Genomic DNA, 17,138 nt, shown 5'->3' with positions numbered 1-17,138 from the left:
AGGCGAAGTCCTCAAAACGTTGTGTTCTCTAAATATATCTGCACCAGTATGCGCCATTTGGTTAGAACTTGGAGTATCCAGTGCTCATGTGTTGGGCGTGGCAGAATTATTATGTTGGGGACTATGCCTGGTGCTGTTTGATCAGAATTACTTGAGAGAATTGTTTGCCAGTGAGAGAATGAAAGAAAATGGCTTTTCTCTTACACCTATTAAAAGTTTATTATTTGCTTTGAAATTGTTTAAGCTGCACCGAGGGGGAACCGGGGTCGTGACCCAGAGTAGCCGGTTGACCTCTCCTGTTCCTTGCATTTCCCTATGATTGGCTCACGATCCATTAATTGATAAAGGTATGGTGGCTGTTGAGCTTTTGTGTGGACTGATAGCAGCCTGGGTCAGCTATATGTTGTTTCGGAATATGGAGACGGTACCCTGGGGGGGGGGGGGGGGGGGGGGGGAGGGAGGTGGGTGGTTAAAGGAATTGATTCTATTTGTATCGCCTTTCATATGCTCCTGCTTTTCATTATGTAAAATGGTCAAAGTCATTGTTTTTTTGAGTGTCTCTTTTGCGGCAGTTGTCTCTGGGATTCAGAGGTCTGCATTATATGTGCTATTTTGACAAATAAAATCGGTTTACAAAAAAATGTTTAAGCTGGATGTGAGAAAGTGCCATCTTTCTTGCATGGTATGCCCCCACTTTTTGAGAATTGCTGAATGTACTTTGACTGAGTGTTCCCTGGACTCCTGCCAATCAGGTGCCCAGGGCCTATGTTCCTTCCCGAAACACACAAAACCCAAATTGGCAAACCCTGGCCACATGTCAGCCCCTGGTAAAAGGTACCCTAGGTACCCAGGGCCTTGTGACCAGGGAAGGCCTCTATGGGCTGCAGCACTCATTGTGCCACCCTTAGAGGCCCTGTACCCTTACACACACACACTAAATATACAGAAAATACACAGTGGGACGTTTTCAATATATTTTTTGAACCAACGTTAATCTTGTACAGAATACATGCACTGCGATAATCAGTAGACAGAAGCAGATAAAAGTAATTACAACCACCAAAAGAGAAAATGTTATTGTGAAAAATAGGAAAATGTCATAAATGAGGCGCTTCACTACATGGGCCTAACCGGGACACATCAGACCACACGTTTTCTATTGCCCAGCATTATGTACACAGAAATTTTAATTTTACTTTCCGATTTTGATAATGTTTTATCTGATGTTGTAAGCCTTTTTCATATTTACACTCAAAATAAAATGATCCGTTTTAGACTTTATTTTTTTTTAGAAGTTTTATTAGATGTATATTAAGGTTTATATTTCAAGTCTAGTTTTTTGTAAATCTTTTAGTGTTGCTTAGCATCACTAATTGTAGGGATTGATAATTTTGATCTCTTTCCTAATACATTTTTCAAGAAGTTGAGATGAATCTGCCTGCTATTTCCACTTAAAATGAAATTATATGCTACAGATTATTTATTTTTTTACTTTTTTTGAAGTTTTTAAATGTATAGTGAATTGGATATTTAAATATATAATGGTGTACATATTTTCTAAGCTAGCCTTTACTGACAACCACACAGAGCTATCATTTGGACCGCCTATTTCATAAACTTGATGAGGTCAGTTTGACGACGAACATTTATTGCCCACAACCTGTAAATTTAAATCAAAATAAAATAGGTCTTAAAATGTTCTTATTTTGTTTTTTTGATGTTTATTTTGATTTATATTTTATAAGTGTGTGACGCAAATCTGCAAAGTATCTTCTGATATTTTAGATTTTTTGCCGATAGGATTGTGTTTGGATTTAATCAAATGTACCTGTGAACAAAGTTCGGTTAAAATCTTGTATAATAAAAATTACAACTAAGCTAAAACTATAAAAACATTAACATGTGCTTTGGTTAAACTTCATGTTAAGACTCAGGTACGTGAGAGTGATGGCCTCAGTATATTGCTTTTCACATAATACACTTGGAAGAAAGTTCAGAAATGTACAGGGATAGTGCACTAAGAATTTCCATAGAAGTTTAGTTTGTGGGAACCTTAGAAGTATACCCAGACTTTGAGACAGTTGGATCAAAGTTTCATGTACCCATCCTTTCTGGGGGTCACACAAAAAAGCTCCCTTTCAATAGAAAACTCTTGCAGGATGAAATGTGGAGCCTTACCGCAAAGCATCACATGTATATCTTTGTACTGTACAACACTTAGGGCCTTATTATAATGTCAGGCAGGCTTCAGTTTGCCCAACACCGTTGCGTACTAAAGCCACCCAACCTTAGGTCGGCGGTTCAGACCCAAATATTAAAATACGACCGCCCATAGGGCAGTCGCAAACTTCCATTGTTCAATGGAAGCTTGTGTGATGGGAGGAAAAGGCCTGCAGCACAAGCTTTCATTGAACAATGGATGTTTTTGAACATCCCTGCAACGTGTGGCTGGCACCTCACGGTGCACACGCCCAATAGCAGAGGACCAGGGGAGTGAGGGCCCTGCTAGGAGCCCCCAATGTCACTTTCTGACAACCTTTCCGTGTTGGAAAGACAGACATGGAATGGCTGATGGAAACCGACATCATAATCCCGACAGAGGAGCTGCCGTCATTAAGGAATTATAAGGTCTTTCTGACGCACCGGCGGAAGTGTTGCGAACGGTCCCAATGCCTCTGCTCGCCGTATAATAATGCGGCAGGGGGACCGCTATGTCAGATATCGGTGGGTAGTCGGTGTCGGACCCATCGACATCATAATCAGGCCCTTCGTGTTTATTATGTGATAATCTAGCAGAAATCATGTGTTAGAATAATCAATAGGCATTAAAATGAAGATGAACAGAATCTAACCCCCAAACTTTATCAAAAAGCCCTACTTTATTAGTTTAACCTCCTTACTTGTCCTTTGGAATTCTGTTATGCCATGTGCACAGACATTTAATACCTTTCTGCTTACCAAATGCAAACAAGATTGTCTTCAGTGTGGCTTGCCTTGCAATAGTACGTCTTGCAGCATCTACATAGTATCCATGTAGACCTGTTGGGATAGGGTAACCACTTCTCTCCAGGTCACTACAGGGAGTGTTTCCAGTTCAAGACTTTTTAGTGACAATCTTATCCATTGTGGACGTTGTAGTCCTGTTTTGCTACCACTGTAATTAGACTAACACACCTGCAAACAATGATTTGGAGGTAAAACATTCCGGACTGTGACCCTATGGTGTGTGTACCTTCCTATCAGAGCCCCATGCTGGGAACTCATGCATAGAAACATGCTGCTGCACACAATGCTTCAATCAGGAGCATCAGAAGTGTTTAAGTATGTTGCACTAGAAAAGGAGACCTAGCAAGGGCATTGCAAGCAGGAAAGTTTTCGCTTCAAGCTGTTGAGCAGTGTTGAGGCAGAAAGTATGTAACCATAGCACACAAAAGAAATCAGACTATTCTGCGCAAATAGATTAAAAAAAAAACTCGTGAAAAGTGAACACACATAGCGAATGTAACACAACGTGTGGTCATTTATGTTAAAGGCTAATTTTTAAACACTATTTGTGTGAGGATATTCAAACACATAAATACACCACAAAAGGAGGTATTACAACAAAGGTGTGCTTCAACCCATCAAACAGAGTGGCGCAGATGGGGCTGGCTCTGTATTTATGCAGAGGATGGATAACATCCCTGCTAAAGTATGAGGCATTTCTCCCGACACGTTCACTCCCCTACATGACCTGCTACGGGTGGAAACCCCACTACACGTCGTGTCAACCTTGTAGAAACACATCCGTAAAGGGCCTCCCTCCTGCCATCCAAGGGCTAGATGGGAGTGGGTTAAGGACTTTGGTGCTCCACTGACGGATGAGCAATGTGAGCTAGGTTGCAGGCAGACAGAGGAGGTTACCGGTAACAGTAGACTTCACCTCATACACTTTAAGTATTTGCATAGATTATATCATACCCCAATTAAACTACACAAATTAAAATTGAGGGAGCATGAGCACTGTGATAATAATGAATAATGAGATAAGTTGCAGTTTGAGACCCATTAGGAATCACAGCCATTACAGGGATGGTGTCCTGCAGAGGTCAGCAGACCATATCTGTGATTGCTTTTTAATAAAACAATCTTTCTTTTATTTTTTTAATGCAGCTCGCTTGCGAGATCTATTGTTGTCGATTTAGCTTCTGAAGGGAGACAGGAGATGTGCACGCGTCCGGACAGGCAATGTGCACGTGTACGGCTCGCGGCGTTTGAGCACAACGCGCACATGGCGCACTTTCACTTCACTCCCCCCCACGGCTCCAGATCATTTCGGAAGCTCCCGGGAAACCTGCACGGCGTCAGCAGTAACGCGCGCACGGCGCGCTTTCACTTTCCCTCCCTTCCCCCGTCGGCTCCAGATCAAGGTCTTGCTTTGTTTGCACATTTCTCAGACCTTAATCGCGTAGTGATCGGCACGAAAGGTGGGCTTTATTTAGAACTTTATTTACTTCAGGACGTGTTCTACATACCTTTCCTACAGTTCACATTGGACAGCGTTAATGTATGCAGAGCACACGTGCAGCTATTGTAATTAACAAACGCTTGTTTTCACTTGGTAAACTTGAGCAGGAGAACGGATCCATCCGAAAACATCCCCCAGTACCTTTCTAGTCGTACAAGCTTTTACTATTGCACCCTTGTGCGCGGGGTAATAGTGAAACTATGAGACCGCTGATGGTGAACAGTTCAGCTACACCCTCGTGAGCTGGGTAATAGCGAAACTATGAGAAAGTTGATGGTGAACAGATATTAGTGAGACTATGGGGCGGGCAGCCGATGGCGAACAGTGCAGCTGCCCTCGTGTGCCCCGTGGGCTACAATCACCTTGTGGTTTGGTTGGCATGGATTGTTCATTCGTTCTGTCACTTGTGACTGGAACTTTGTTGCTGCTGCTGGTAAACAGCTGGTAAACAGCGCAGCTGTGCTCCCTACTGGCCGCAATAAGTGAAACTGTGAGCAGCTGATGGCGCATAGTGTATGTTCACCAATTTCCATAAGCACTGTCTGTCGGGAATGTAGTGACTGCGGGTCGTGTAGTGCGAGGGGAGGGCAAAGGCTGCGTGCCGAATGAGAGATGCAGTGGCTGAAGGCAAGAGTACAGCGGCGCCGATGTGATCTGAGATGTCACTGTCTTCCTGTGTCCTACTTCAGACACGAGCAGGTCTCGGTGGCAGCTGATAACTAACAACACAGCAGCAGAACGCATGTGTCTTCATATGTAAGGAGCCGGGGACCCCGTGGCTTTACCCGAGGGAGTATTACTTTTAAGCTTTGAGGGCATCAAAAAGCACCTCTTTTCCATTGGGTGGTAGTTATCACTAACTGGTGTCAAACAGAGTAGCTGCACCCCAGCCGTCGGGCACAAGTTTCAGGGACTAAGACTTGATTTTTCTTGTCGTGTGAAGACAAAAACAAACAAAACGTGCCTTTGGTCTGGGTGCGTTTAAACCTCAAAGGTCAACGGCAAACACACTGCACAGCTGCGAGACAACGTAAAAGCTTCTACATTTTGTCAAATTGTTACCCGAGCTTGGATCCTCGGGGGTTTAGAGCTCTATCACCACGTTTACACATAGAAGTAAAGGTTCTGGGGTTGCCCAAGATCAAAACTTGTCGCCGGGGCTACCAGAGTCTCGACCCTCGACGCCACAAAATAGGAGCACCGTTAGTGGTGTGATACGCGAGTGAGTGACTTCTTTTAAGCGCCGCGAAGCCCCTCTCCATCCTCATATATGAGCTTCCAGGGCCCAGTACATATATCCATAGGATAAGGCTGCCGAGGGGCTTTAGAGCCCCCCTGAGTGGGAAGTATAGTTCGATCGCCTGAGATCTCACTGCCTCTCCCGCCAAACGCTGGGCGCTGCCCTCCACCGACCACCCGTCCCTTGTAGATCGCTGTCACACTGACAGCTCGACGGGCCACCACGGTCGCGACACTCTCCACCCTCCCTTCCAGTTAGTGGCACTTTATTGTAATGCGTGGAAGCAGGCTGGTTTTCAGTACACATTCCCCATTAACTGCACACGCAGTACAGCTTTACTTTGAAAGGGGCACAAGACATTTTTAACCAAAAAGATAAATAGTGACACTGGGGCAACGGCGGAGCTGTAACCATAACGATGGATTTACACCAGCTTAATGCCATCTTCAGTGTAAGCGTCGCATAAGCCTCCAGAAGAACCGGAATGAGCGGCTGCCTCGTGCTTTTCATCTCTAGTTGCAATCTGTGAAAGCAATGGAATAGGATTACACAGCAAGAAAAAGGGGGCCAAGGCCACTAAATGAGGGACGAAAAAAAACAAGGAAATGGTGATTATACTGCTCTTTTTATATATAGAAACGCTTTATTTTTACTCTACAGAGAAATCTGGTGTGCGCCAGCATATTTATGTAGGCGCACTTTATTTGTAAGGGTAATCAGCGGACCTGATGTTTTTTCGGGCATTGTATATATTGCCCCCTGGTGGGTTATCCATGCTTTGCTTAACCACGCCGTTTAAAAGCCATCTTATGCAAAGGCTGTAATTTCCTTTTTACAGAGCTTTTAGCTTTATTAAAACAAATACGGTACATCTCGAATTTATTATAGTGTTTGTTCACATGCTTGTTGAAGCGTTAACACTTAAGGAGTCATATACGTGGGGTGCATCTGGTAAACGCCCTCCCTAGTAAATTGCTTTTCTTTTGTGTGAACCTCCCATTTGAGGTATTATCCAGTGTGCGGTTTGTTGCTAGTTCGTCCACTTGACTGGTGCCTTGTGCTCTCCAGTCTACATTGGCTTGGTGCATCCCTCTTGTATACATGTATACATGAGTGAGAGATCAGCATTTGTTTAAGTTTATAAGAAAGGCTGTTGCTTCCTGTTAAGTAACAATGTGGTGAAGTGCGTTTTTTTGGGACTATACTATCATTTTATTTTATTTATAGTTACATTGCTAACAAACAGCTATTGCGACCTGTCAAATGTCCAGCTGGCATTCCTCTAATGAAGTAGTTAGGCTCCCAAGACCAGGGTGTTCCGTACACAGAACTTTGTAGCTTAATGGTTTTGGTTGTTAGCTAGAATCTGTAGGTCCTGGCCGATATCGGTTTTCGGCCACAATTTTGTTCACAGGAACTCTGCAATGTTTAAAGGGACATGTATTCATAAGTTTAGCTGAGAAGTTTTTATAGAACAAGCATTTCCAATGCAATAGGTCTCACATTTTCAAAACTTTGACCTGTTGGTATTATAAATGACAATGCCTTTTATTATTGAAGGTTTTTTGAAACACATAATTAGAAGGCATTGTCATTTACAATGTCAATAGCTCAAAATCACCCAAAGGCGAGACCTATTGCATTGCAAATGCTTGTTAAAGAGAAGGAAGTGGTGTGTGGTAGCACAGCCTGCTCTTAAAAAAATGATTTACATTCTCAAAAGGGATGTGGGCCTTTGGGAACCCCTTCTCCTTTGCGAATGGGTTACCAACAGTTCTAAACTGGTGGTAAAGTATTCAGAAGTACATACCATACTGATTAGGTATTTGGAAGGGACACCCTAAACCCCTTCCAAATACGGAATCCAAATGCGATTCTATAACAAGTTACTGAATCGCATTTTGTACATTTAGAAAAATGTATTTTTTCAGTCGCAAACAGCCGATTCTGGGAATCGGTCTGTTTGCGACTGGAAAAATGCTTTGTACATCTGGCCCAGATTTAAACCAAGAACCAATATTGTTCATAACCAAGGAACAAACTGAACATGTTGGAAAAATAGAGGCAATGCTTCCTTTAGCTTCAATTCAACATTCAGCAGGGTCAACAATATGTTACCAGTATACCCTTGCATGAACTAGGAGAATAAAATATTTACAAACAATAGACAGGAACAGACAAAAAAGAAAAATTCAACCAAACAGTACTTACAAGTTCCTCCAAGCTGTGAAGCTCACCAATCGTTTCAGGAATTTGCTCCAATTGATTATGCTGAAGAAGAAGACTTTTCAAATGTTTAAGTTTGCTCATCTCTTCTGGTAATTCTTTGAGCATATTATTGCTGTAGGAACCACAAATTAAAAGGCAAATTAGTTAAAAATGACAAATAAAGTTATAACGAAATATCATAAAGTTACTGTGAGGTGCAGCTCAATAGATATTCTTAAACAAAGAAAGATCGGCCCAGACCACCATTACCAGCGATTCTTGCAGGACGCTTAAAGATCTGTGCAGCTAATGCAAGAGAACATGCCACTAAATTGGTCGGAAGCAATAATACAATTAAATAGCTCAAGCATGCATATTTACCTCAAAACAACTCAACTAGATTTTGAGTACATAGCTTTAGTGTATAAAATGAGAGAGCTCATTATATATATGTCTGATGGATTAATACAAAGCCGATCTCATTTCTACAAAATGCTATCTTTGCCTAGCAACTTTATAAAAGCTAACATCTCCAGGACTAAATTAGCTTGTCGCCAAAGCTAACTGCTGGCACATTCAAACCACCAAATGGTTGACGGTATCGAACGCAGCGGACAGATCCAGAAGGACGAGCACCGCTCGTCCCCCTCCATGCCTCTCTCTCCCCTCTGCTCTTTAACCCCTACATCTACCCTCTTATTTCTGCTCTTTTTGACCTGGGGGTCTCTGTGTATAACTACGCAGATGACCTCCAGCTTGTCTTTGATCTTTCTTCTTCATCTCTGTCTCTATCGAAATTTCACTCTACTTTGGTCTTTATTTCTGAATGGATGAGCTCCAACCATCTTAAACTTAACCCGGACAAGACCGAGCTGGTCTTGACGGGTGGCTCATCCAGTTCTTGGTCCTCTGCCTTTTGGCCCCCTTCTTTTGGCTCTCTTCCTACTCCTGTTTCCTCAGTTAGAACTTTGGGTATTCAGGTCAGTCATGACCTTTCTATGCACTCTCAAATTAGCTCTGTTGTTTCTTCTTGCTTTCTCTCCCTTCGGCTTATCCGAAAGATCTCTCGTTTCTTTTCTTCAGACGCTCTCAAAATCATTATCATGGCTCTGATTACTTCCCGCCTTGACTACGGGAATAGCTTGTACGTGGGCATTCCTGCTTACGAAACACGCCGTTTGCAAGCTATTCAGAACCAGGCCGCCCGTCTCATTTTCCACCTCTCTAAAACTCATCATATTACTCCTCTGCTTAAATCTCTTCATTGGCTTCCTGTTTTTCAGCGGTCTCTTTTTAAAATGGGTTGTCTTGTTTTTCTAGCTCTTGCCCGCTCAGCTCCTGCTTTCATCTGCTCTCTTATTTCTTTTCACACCCCCGCCCGTACTCTTCGTTCTTCCACTTTGGCCCTTCTTAATGTCCCCCGTTTCCGTAAATCCAGAACTGGAGGCACACGCTTTTCTGTTCTGGCCCCCCGTTTCTGGAATAGTCTTCCCCTCTCTATGCGATCCATTCCCATTTACTCCCATTTTCGCAAAGCTTTGAAAACTTTTCTGTTCTCTCAGGCGTACTCTCGCTAGTCCCATCGGGATGCCTTTGTGACTGTTGGTCTCACTACCAGCGCCAGGAAGCCGCATGGCCACAGTGCGCTTAATTAAGTACTTTTTTTCATTTCATGCATAGTTGGAGTATGTCTTCTGAAGTTATGTGGCAGCCTTAGCAGGATGGGCCTGGAATCAGTTGGAGACCACAGACCAGAACTATCAAGATTTTACCAACCTATGTTGTGGATCATCACTAAAGAGTTTCTGTAGATCTCTCTGAAGCCTTGTGCCTCACAGCTCCAAGCACTGACCATAGAACTACAGTTCAAGACAGAATTATTCATACTAAGATATATAAAACCAAAAATCTGGTCCCGGTTGTTGAGAAAAACTGTAAATGGATTCCTAAATTATCGATGAAGTGGGAATACAGATTTGAAGATTATATGGATTATATACGAGAGAAGCTTGTATATTAAGTTTAGGATGGGGTCTTGCCATTAGCCGCTTTTATGACCATGTGGTCGAAGTCAGATCCTGAATGTAAGATAAGTCCATTGTGCAAATTAGCATGACACAAAGGAACAGTTTCTCTTCTTTTGTATTGTGATGGAGTGAGGTTTGCAAAAATACACCCTCATGAAATTAAGTACCTCCATAATAATGTATTAACAGCATGGACTAACCAACCCTGAATATACACACATACACGAGTCAAACACATTTGACCTAATATACTAAACCATGATGGCATGAGCACGTATTAACTGTTTACGCTTTGAGAAATCATACTAATGCATGTTTATGCTATGTTGTACATTGCACATTTTGCATGTTGTGCACGAATAACAGAAAAGCTGTTTTAAAATTAATAGTTTTCGCTAGATAATAATTAATATAGAGTATTAGTATGGTGGGAGGTAAATGTAATGGGTTTATTTCATGAATTAATATTCTTTTTGTGTTTATTTACTTTAGTATGCGATTGGGCCTGCATGAAAATGGCCTCTTGTCCGAGCCAGCATGTGGTTGTCTTGGTCTGTACGAAAGACGCATGCACCGAATGCTCTGCCTGCTCACGAACTGCCGAGCAGATCAGCTGATGTAATCCGTGTGAAGGCCATGTTGACCTGTGTCCTATTGTTTACGTGCCAAGATGCGTCAGCGACTGTGGGAACTGCCATCGCTATGTGCAATTTGAATGTGAAACGGATGTCATAATACGAGAATTTTGCTAAATGTATAACTGTTGATATTAGTAGTATACGATTGAATTTATCCTTAATACTTCCTTTGTTAAAACCAGTATGAGATGGATTTGTGATGAGAACCTGATGAGGAGACCCCAACAAGCCAGTGTCAACTAATCACAGGCAGAGGTTTTACTGACACTGCAACATTGTAAGATAGTGAGCTATGAATTAGGGTATAATTGATATCCCAACTGAGGTGTGTCAGATCATCTTCGAGAGAGCGTCAGAACGAGAACATCGAGAGAGAGGGAGAGAAATCGAGACACAGAGTCAGAGAGCACCTTAGGTACGAGAACGTTGCGGAAGTGCTCAGGAAGAGACTGCGTCCAAGGAGAACTAGATAAAAAGTAGATAGGTTGGGAAAGAATTGTCTTGTTTGCCAGTTTATTGAAAGACTTAGCTGCATCTGTCTGGTTAACTTTGTCCTCTGAGCCTATCTCTGGGAAACCCTTGCCATAACCTCAGCCAAGGAAGTGGTTTTCCTGATTCTTTGGTGGGTATCACCCTCCTTAAATGCTTTAATTCTACAATAAATTTCTGCAAAGTATTTTTGCTGTACCTTCTCTTTCCCTATTCCTATGCACGCCTTGATGTCGAGGCAAATGGTTCATTTTGATTACATTGCTTGATAAATTGTTCTCTTATATGTGGTCTTGTGTATGCACTGACAATCTGAATTATGAGCATTTCATTTTAATGAGATAAAATTATTAATCAGATAAACAACTCTGCGGTTATTTAGTTAAAGTGTTTAACTGTTTAGTTAATCATAGTCACCATCACCTCGTCAACTAATGGTCCATCGACAAGAAGAAGACAGTTGAAATTAAGATAGCTAGGAATATATAAAATGTGTTATTAATGTGAAGTACAGAACTGTACATATACAAAAACTGACAAATTAATTCAGGGATCATTTATGGGTAATGTGTGATGGGCCCCGTTGTTTGGTATGTGGTTTGTGTGTGATGTGTTTCCTGGTTCCTGGTCCATGGATGGGTTGCGCTGGATCAATTAGATACAAGAAAGTAGATAATGGATTAAGCTGCGCTGCTTTCAAATGGGGATAAGAACGCCATCATGCCCAGACACCACGATCTGTGTTGTGTTTATACCTACAAAATATCTTCAATCAGTATGGCACATAAGGACTAGACAAATAAAATTAGGATTGTAAATTGGTTAATTCTGTTAATGCATTTCATGGACTGATTTTAATGTATTTTTTAAATTGAACGTTAGCTTGTCATTTTGATGGATTTTTGTATTCTGTGATATCAATGTATTCACATGGATGAATTTTTGTATTTGAACTGGCAATAACGAAAGAAACAAAACTTCATAATGAAAATCTGATAAAATATTGTAAGAAACTGGATTATTATTTGGGGTGGGCAATTAACCACCTCAACGAATAATCACAACTCTTGTCAGGGTGAACCCTCAAAGTCACAAAATTACCCAGAGCTCAACTCCCTAGTAGCTACAGCACATAGCAAACAAGCTTAACTTTGGGCACTGTGTAAAGTATTTAGGCAGGACCAAAACCGTAATAACGTCAAAACCCAAACAATGAAAATCCCAGACCGAATTAGAAAACAAGAGTAGAGTAAAATGTAATAAATAAAATGACACCAAAATGACATAAATCCAATATGGGGAACCGAAGATATGAATTTTAAAAAACTGAAGTGAAAATAGTGCCAAAAAGAGCAAAGCGCTAATGGTAGTCATTGGCGCAGTAGACCGGTGCCAAGGTGCGATTATCTAGGCACGATTTCAGGGCAACGTTGATGGAGCATTGGAGGGAGGTTTTACATTTGGACTTAATCTTCCTTCAGCAGGGCAAGGTGGTAGGCTGCATCCGAGGAAGTCTTCACAAAGTCAGATAGGTATCGGGTGAGGTACTGCTTTAGCTTGTTGTTTATTTGTTGGGTTTCTGGAGAGGAAAACTACACTGGGTCTTTCAGAAGAATTTTTATAGCCACTGTTGAAAAAAGAATTGCGAGCCTTGAAAAAGTCATACCAATACGACGAAACAAGCGTCGGCTGTCTGTTCTTCCAATTTGCACTTCGAGTCATCTACATCAAGACTAATGGATCTTCCATTTGTTTACTGAATTGACACCGACATTTGTTTGTTACTATCAACTTTTACTGTTTTTGCACTTGGGTTTATTAAAACTGTACTGACTACGGAGTCAGATAATAGACATAGTAGTGGTTGTGCTCTGTAATTTATATTTTGCTTGCTATGCGAATATGTTAACACGGTTGTGGCGCTGCGATAGTCAGGACAAGGGGCGCTCTTGGGGAGTAGATGTTGTTGGGCAGCTGCCTTGTTTGAGATTGCTATGAGAGGGGTTGGGGTAACAGAGCCTTCTGGGGCAGAACCATCTGGTGGGGGAAATATGGAGGGAGGGCATGTTTGTTTTGAGTTCTTTGATCATGCAGTCCTCACACATTCTTTGTCGTTCTACAGTATGCATTATGCACATTGAAGCAGCTTTTGTTCCAGCCATGCTTGCACCTGCAATGGGTCTACCAGACCAATAATATTTGGATCTGCTCAGAGTAGCACCCTGCTAAGATATTGTCATGGAACGTGAATGGCCTATTGGATCGTGTTAAAAGATCAGCGGTCCTTCGATATGCTAAACAATTCCAGCTGGCGGCTCTGTGACCCAAGAAAGTTATGCGGGCACTGCTCCTTTCTAAGCGGCTGCCACCAATATTAGAAATGGGGGTCTCTAGTTGACAGAGGTAGGTACCTTCGTCCTAATAGGGCCCCTTGCTTCTAGTCAGGGTAAGGGGGATACACACTTAAGATAACCCCTGCTCACCCCTGGGTAGCTTGGCAAGAGCAGACAGACTTCTCCCAAGGGCAATGTGTAAAGTATTCGTACTCAAAACACACAGTAATACAGGGATAACACCACAAACAGACACCACACCAGTTTAGGAAATAAATAAAATATCTTTATCTAAACTTAGGCCAAAACGACAAAAATCCAAGATACATGTAATAAGAATATGACTTTAAAAAGGGTTTCAAAGAACTTGGTCCGTAGAAAACTATGGATGCGTGATTTCTCACAAAGTACCAGTAGATGTGTCAAAATTCACAAGACCAAACAGCCTCAGTGATGGGAAGCATCGAAAACAAAGAGATATGTCCGTTCCTGAGAGCTCGGGGAGGCGATGCGACAGTTCTGCTGCACGAAGGAGAAGCGTTGCGTCGAATCCGGTCTGTAGGGGGAAGTGATGCGCTGAATTCAAAACGATTCTGGTCTGCAGGTGATACGTCAGGAAAACTTGCCGCACAGATGCAATGCGTGGAAATACGGGATGCGTCAGACATCAATGCAGCGACGTCAAGCGGCGCTGCATCGGTTTCTTCAGCCACAATCCCTCGATGCGTCAGTTCTTGCAGCCGCGACAGGAGCTGCGTCGGTTCTACAGCAGCGCGGCGATGCATGGAGATTCTTCTTGCAAAGCGGTGCTGCATCAGAAACAGAGCTGCAAGAAGAGTGATGCCTTGGTTTCTTCAGTCCTTCTTTTCCTCCAGCTCCCAACAACAGATACAACCTCCAGAGGCCCAGAAATGGAACAGGCACCTCCTGGCAGGTCATAACTCTCGGCAACAGAGTTCAGGGAAGCTGGGGGTGAAGTTGTTGTGTCCCTGAGACTTCAGAACAGGAGTCCAGCACACACAGGCCCTTGGAGATCTTCTTCAAGCAGGTTCACAACAAAGTTCTAGTCTTTGTCCTTTCCTTGATAGAAACAGCAACTGCAGGCCAACCACACACAGCAAAGGGGCAGTACTCCTCCTCACAGCTCTTCAGCCTTTCTCCTTGGCATGGGTTTCTCTTGAGTCAATCAATCAATCAGGGGTTTGTAAAGCGCGCTACTCACCCGTGAGGGTCTCAAGGCGCTCGGGGGGAGGGGGGTGGACAGCTCCGGATCAGTCGAAGAGCCAGGTCTTGAGGTCCTTCCTGAAAATATGCAGGGTCGGGGCACGTCTGATTTTCACGGGGAGCTTGTTCCAGGTCTTGGCTGCGATGTAGGAGAAGGCTCTCCCACCTGTTCTGTTTCTGCGGATGTGGGAGACCTCTGCCAGGGCGAGGTTGGCGGAGCACAGGTTCCTTTTGGGTATGTGGAAGGATACTCTCTCATTGAGGTATTTGGGTCCGATGTTGAAGGATTTGTAGGCGTGAATGGGGAGTATGAAGGGGACCCTCTTCTCGACGGGGAGCCAGTGGAGGCCTCGTAGGTGTTGGGTCATGTGTTCGTGACTGTCCCGAAGACGAGTCGGGCAGCGGCGTTCTGGATGGTTTGGAGTTTGTGAAGTAGAGTTCTGTTGATTCCGGCATATAGGGCGTTGCCGTAGTCCAGCACGTGGGTGACTGTCTTTCTGCAGTCGGGGGGGGATCCATTTGAAGGTCTTTCGGAGGATGCGCAGGCATTTGAAACTGGTGGAGGAGACGGCGTTGATCTTGCGGTTCATGGAGAGGGTGGAGTCTAGGATGATGCCGAGGTTTCGTGCGTGGTCCAGAAGTAATCTAAAGTTCTGGGGTTTCAGGTGTAATACTTCTACCCCAAAATGTCTTTTTTCTCTTTGTGCATGGGACTCTGAGCCCAGTCCAAACCAGTTCTGTCCTCACTGGTGCAGTATGACCACGGGGTGGAGACAGCATTGTGCAAGGGAGACAGGCCCTATGCAGGTGCAAGGAAAACTCCTCCCACTACTCTAAATTCAGCCAAGGTCTATTCAGCTCTGAGACATCCAGGAAGGGCCAGGCACACCTCAACACCTCCCCCCCCCAGTGGCTCTCTACAGTGATTGCACATCCAGAGCCCCTGTCACTCCAAACCAGACAGTGAATACACAAACAGGCAGAGGCACACAGAATGGCTACACTAGAAAATGACTACTTTCTAAAAGTGACATTTTCAAACACACAATTTAAAAACCATCTTTTCTGAAAGATGTGTTATTAAATTCTGAGTTCAGACAGCCTAAACTTTATTTCTCCATCTTGTCCCAATGGGAAAGTATACCTGTAAGATGTTACAAAGTATTTCCAATTCTATCCTATGGAACAGCTAGCCTTTCAAAAGGGAAAAACTAAATTGGCAGTTTTTTAGGTCTCGCCTACGCAGCGCACATGCGCTGGTTAGGAAAAAGACTTTTAGCCATCGGTTCCCTTTTTCGCCCAAAAACGTGCACGCGTTGCCTTGCTTTCAATGGCAACGCGTGCACGTTTGGCGATTCCCTTGCGGGAGCGAGCAGCGGCGCCATATGTTATCAATTATCGCACCATGCTGCTCGCTCCCGCAAGGGAATTGCGCAGGCCCCCTCCCCTCTCCCCTGCCCGTTCTGCCGCACGAGGCGTGTGCGCTTGTGCTTTTTTCTTTCTTGTCAGAGCTGTTGAGGGGCAAGAGTGGTGAACTGGCAAACCCCAGTTGCAGCTCCATGTGCCAAATCCATTATTGGTAAACTCTGTTTTTCCACCAGTGTGTTCCAAGCAAGCTGGCCACTGACTCCAAGTATTTGATGTGACTGCGTCGGTTAATGTTGCTCTCTTGTCTGAGCACATCTGACCACACTGTGAAAGGTGTCTTAATGGCAGCTGCAGGACCAGTCGGTCATGTAATATTCCCGTTGGGGAGTTTGTGCATAATATTTACACAGAATAAATAGGGTGCTTACTAGGTAGTCCATATCTTTTTTGTAGAAATGAAAATCACAATGTAACGTTCTCGGAAAGATCTCGTTTAATAGTTCACCGTGTTCCCGGCTGAAATGCTTTTCTCCCCCGGCTGAAATGCTTTTCCCCGGGCGAAGTGCAGGCAGCATATCCTGCCTTTATTATGTGGTGGTGAACGACATTGTGGGTGTTGCCCAAGAGACGAGTTCTGCCAAGTTAACAGGAATAGCTAGGAGCTGAGAGACAAAGCCTGCTGTTGCATGAAGCACAAACGAGCGGAAGTGTCTGCTCTCACAGCCAGGTGTGGACTGGGGCAGAAAATGCGCACCAAAAAATAGTTGCCCCAGTTGGCAAATTTGAGGATTTAAAAAAGTGACCGTTTGAAAGGAATATGCTACTTACCAGTATGCATCTGTTCTTGGCATGTAGAGCTGCAGATCTACACACTTTTGCATAGATCGCCATCTGGTGTTGGGCCCGGATGGTTGCAGTTTGTTTTTCCTCTTGGAAAGTCTTTGGAAGTCACGAGGTCGGTGACTCCTCCCTTGGTTCGTATTGCGCATGGGCTTCGGCTCCATCCTCAGATTGTTTTTCGCCAGCAGGGAAAGATGGAGCGTAGTAATAATAATAGTGAAGAAACCCATGTGTGTTGTATCTAAATAAGATAGACTGGAACAG

The 17,138-nt window shown here is 43.6% G+C and overlaps 1 protein-coding gene and 1 long non-coding RNA gene across 2 annotated transcripts in view; one reads left to right on the top strand and one right to left on the bottom strand.

The window, feature by feature from the left end:
* The window catches only part of LOC146834763 (uncharacterized), a 43,742-nt gene extending 30,780 nt beyond the window's left edge, over window positions 1-12,962 (top strand). The window contains exon 4 of the long non-coding RNA XR_014960652.1: window positions 10,475-12,962. This is a non-coding gene — a long non-coding RNA (uncharacterized LOC146834763). The remainder of the gene's footprint in view (window positions 1-10,474) is intronic.
* Window positions 1-17,138, bottom strand: part of LRRC40 (leucine rich repeat containing 40) — a 354,024-nt gene that overhangs the window by 232,207 nt on the left and 104,679 nt on the right. Inside the window, exon 4 of the mRNA XM_085602291.1 lies at window positions 7,959-8,088. Coding sequence (XP_085458417.1) covers window positions 7,959-8,088 — 130 coding nt within the window. The remainder of the gene's footprint in view (window positions 1-7,958; window positions 8,089-17,138) is intronic.

This window comes from Triturus cristatus, chromosome 4_2 (assembly GCF_964204655.1).
Source record: "Triturus cristatus chromosome 4_2, aTriCri1.1, whole genome shotgun sequence".
Lineage (NCBI taxonomy): Eukaryota > Metazoa > Chordata > Amphibia > Caudata > Salamandridae > Triturus > Triturus cristatus.
This window is presented reverse-complemented; position numbering and strand designations above follow the sequence as displayed.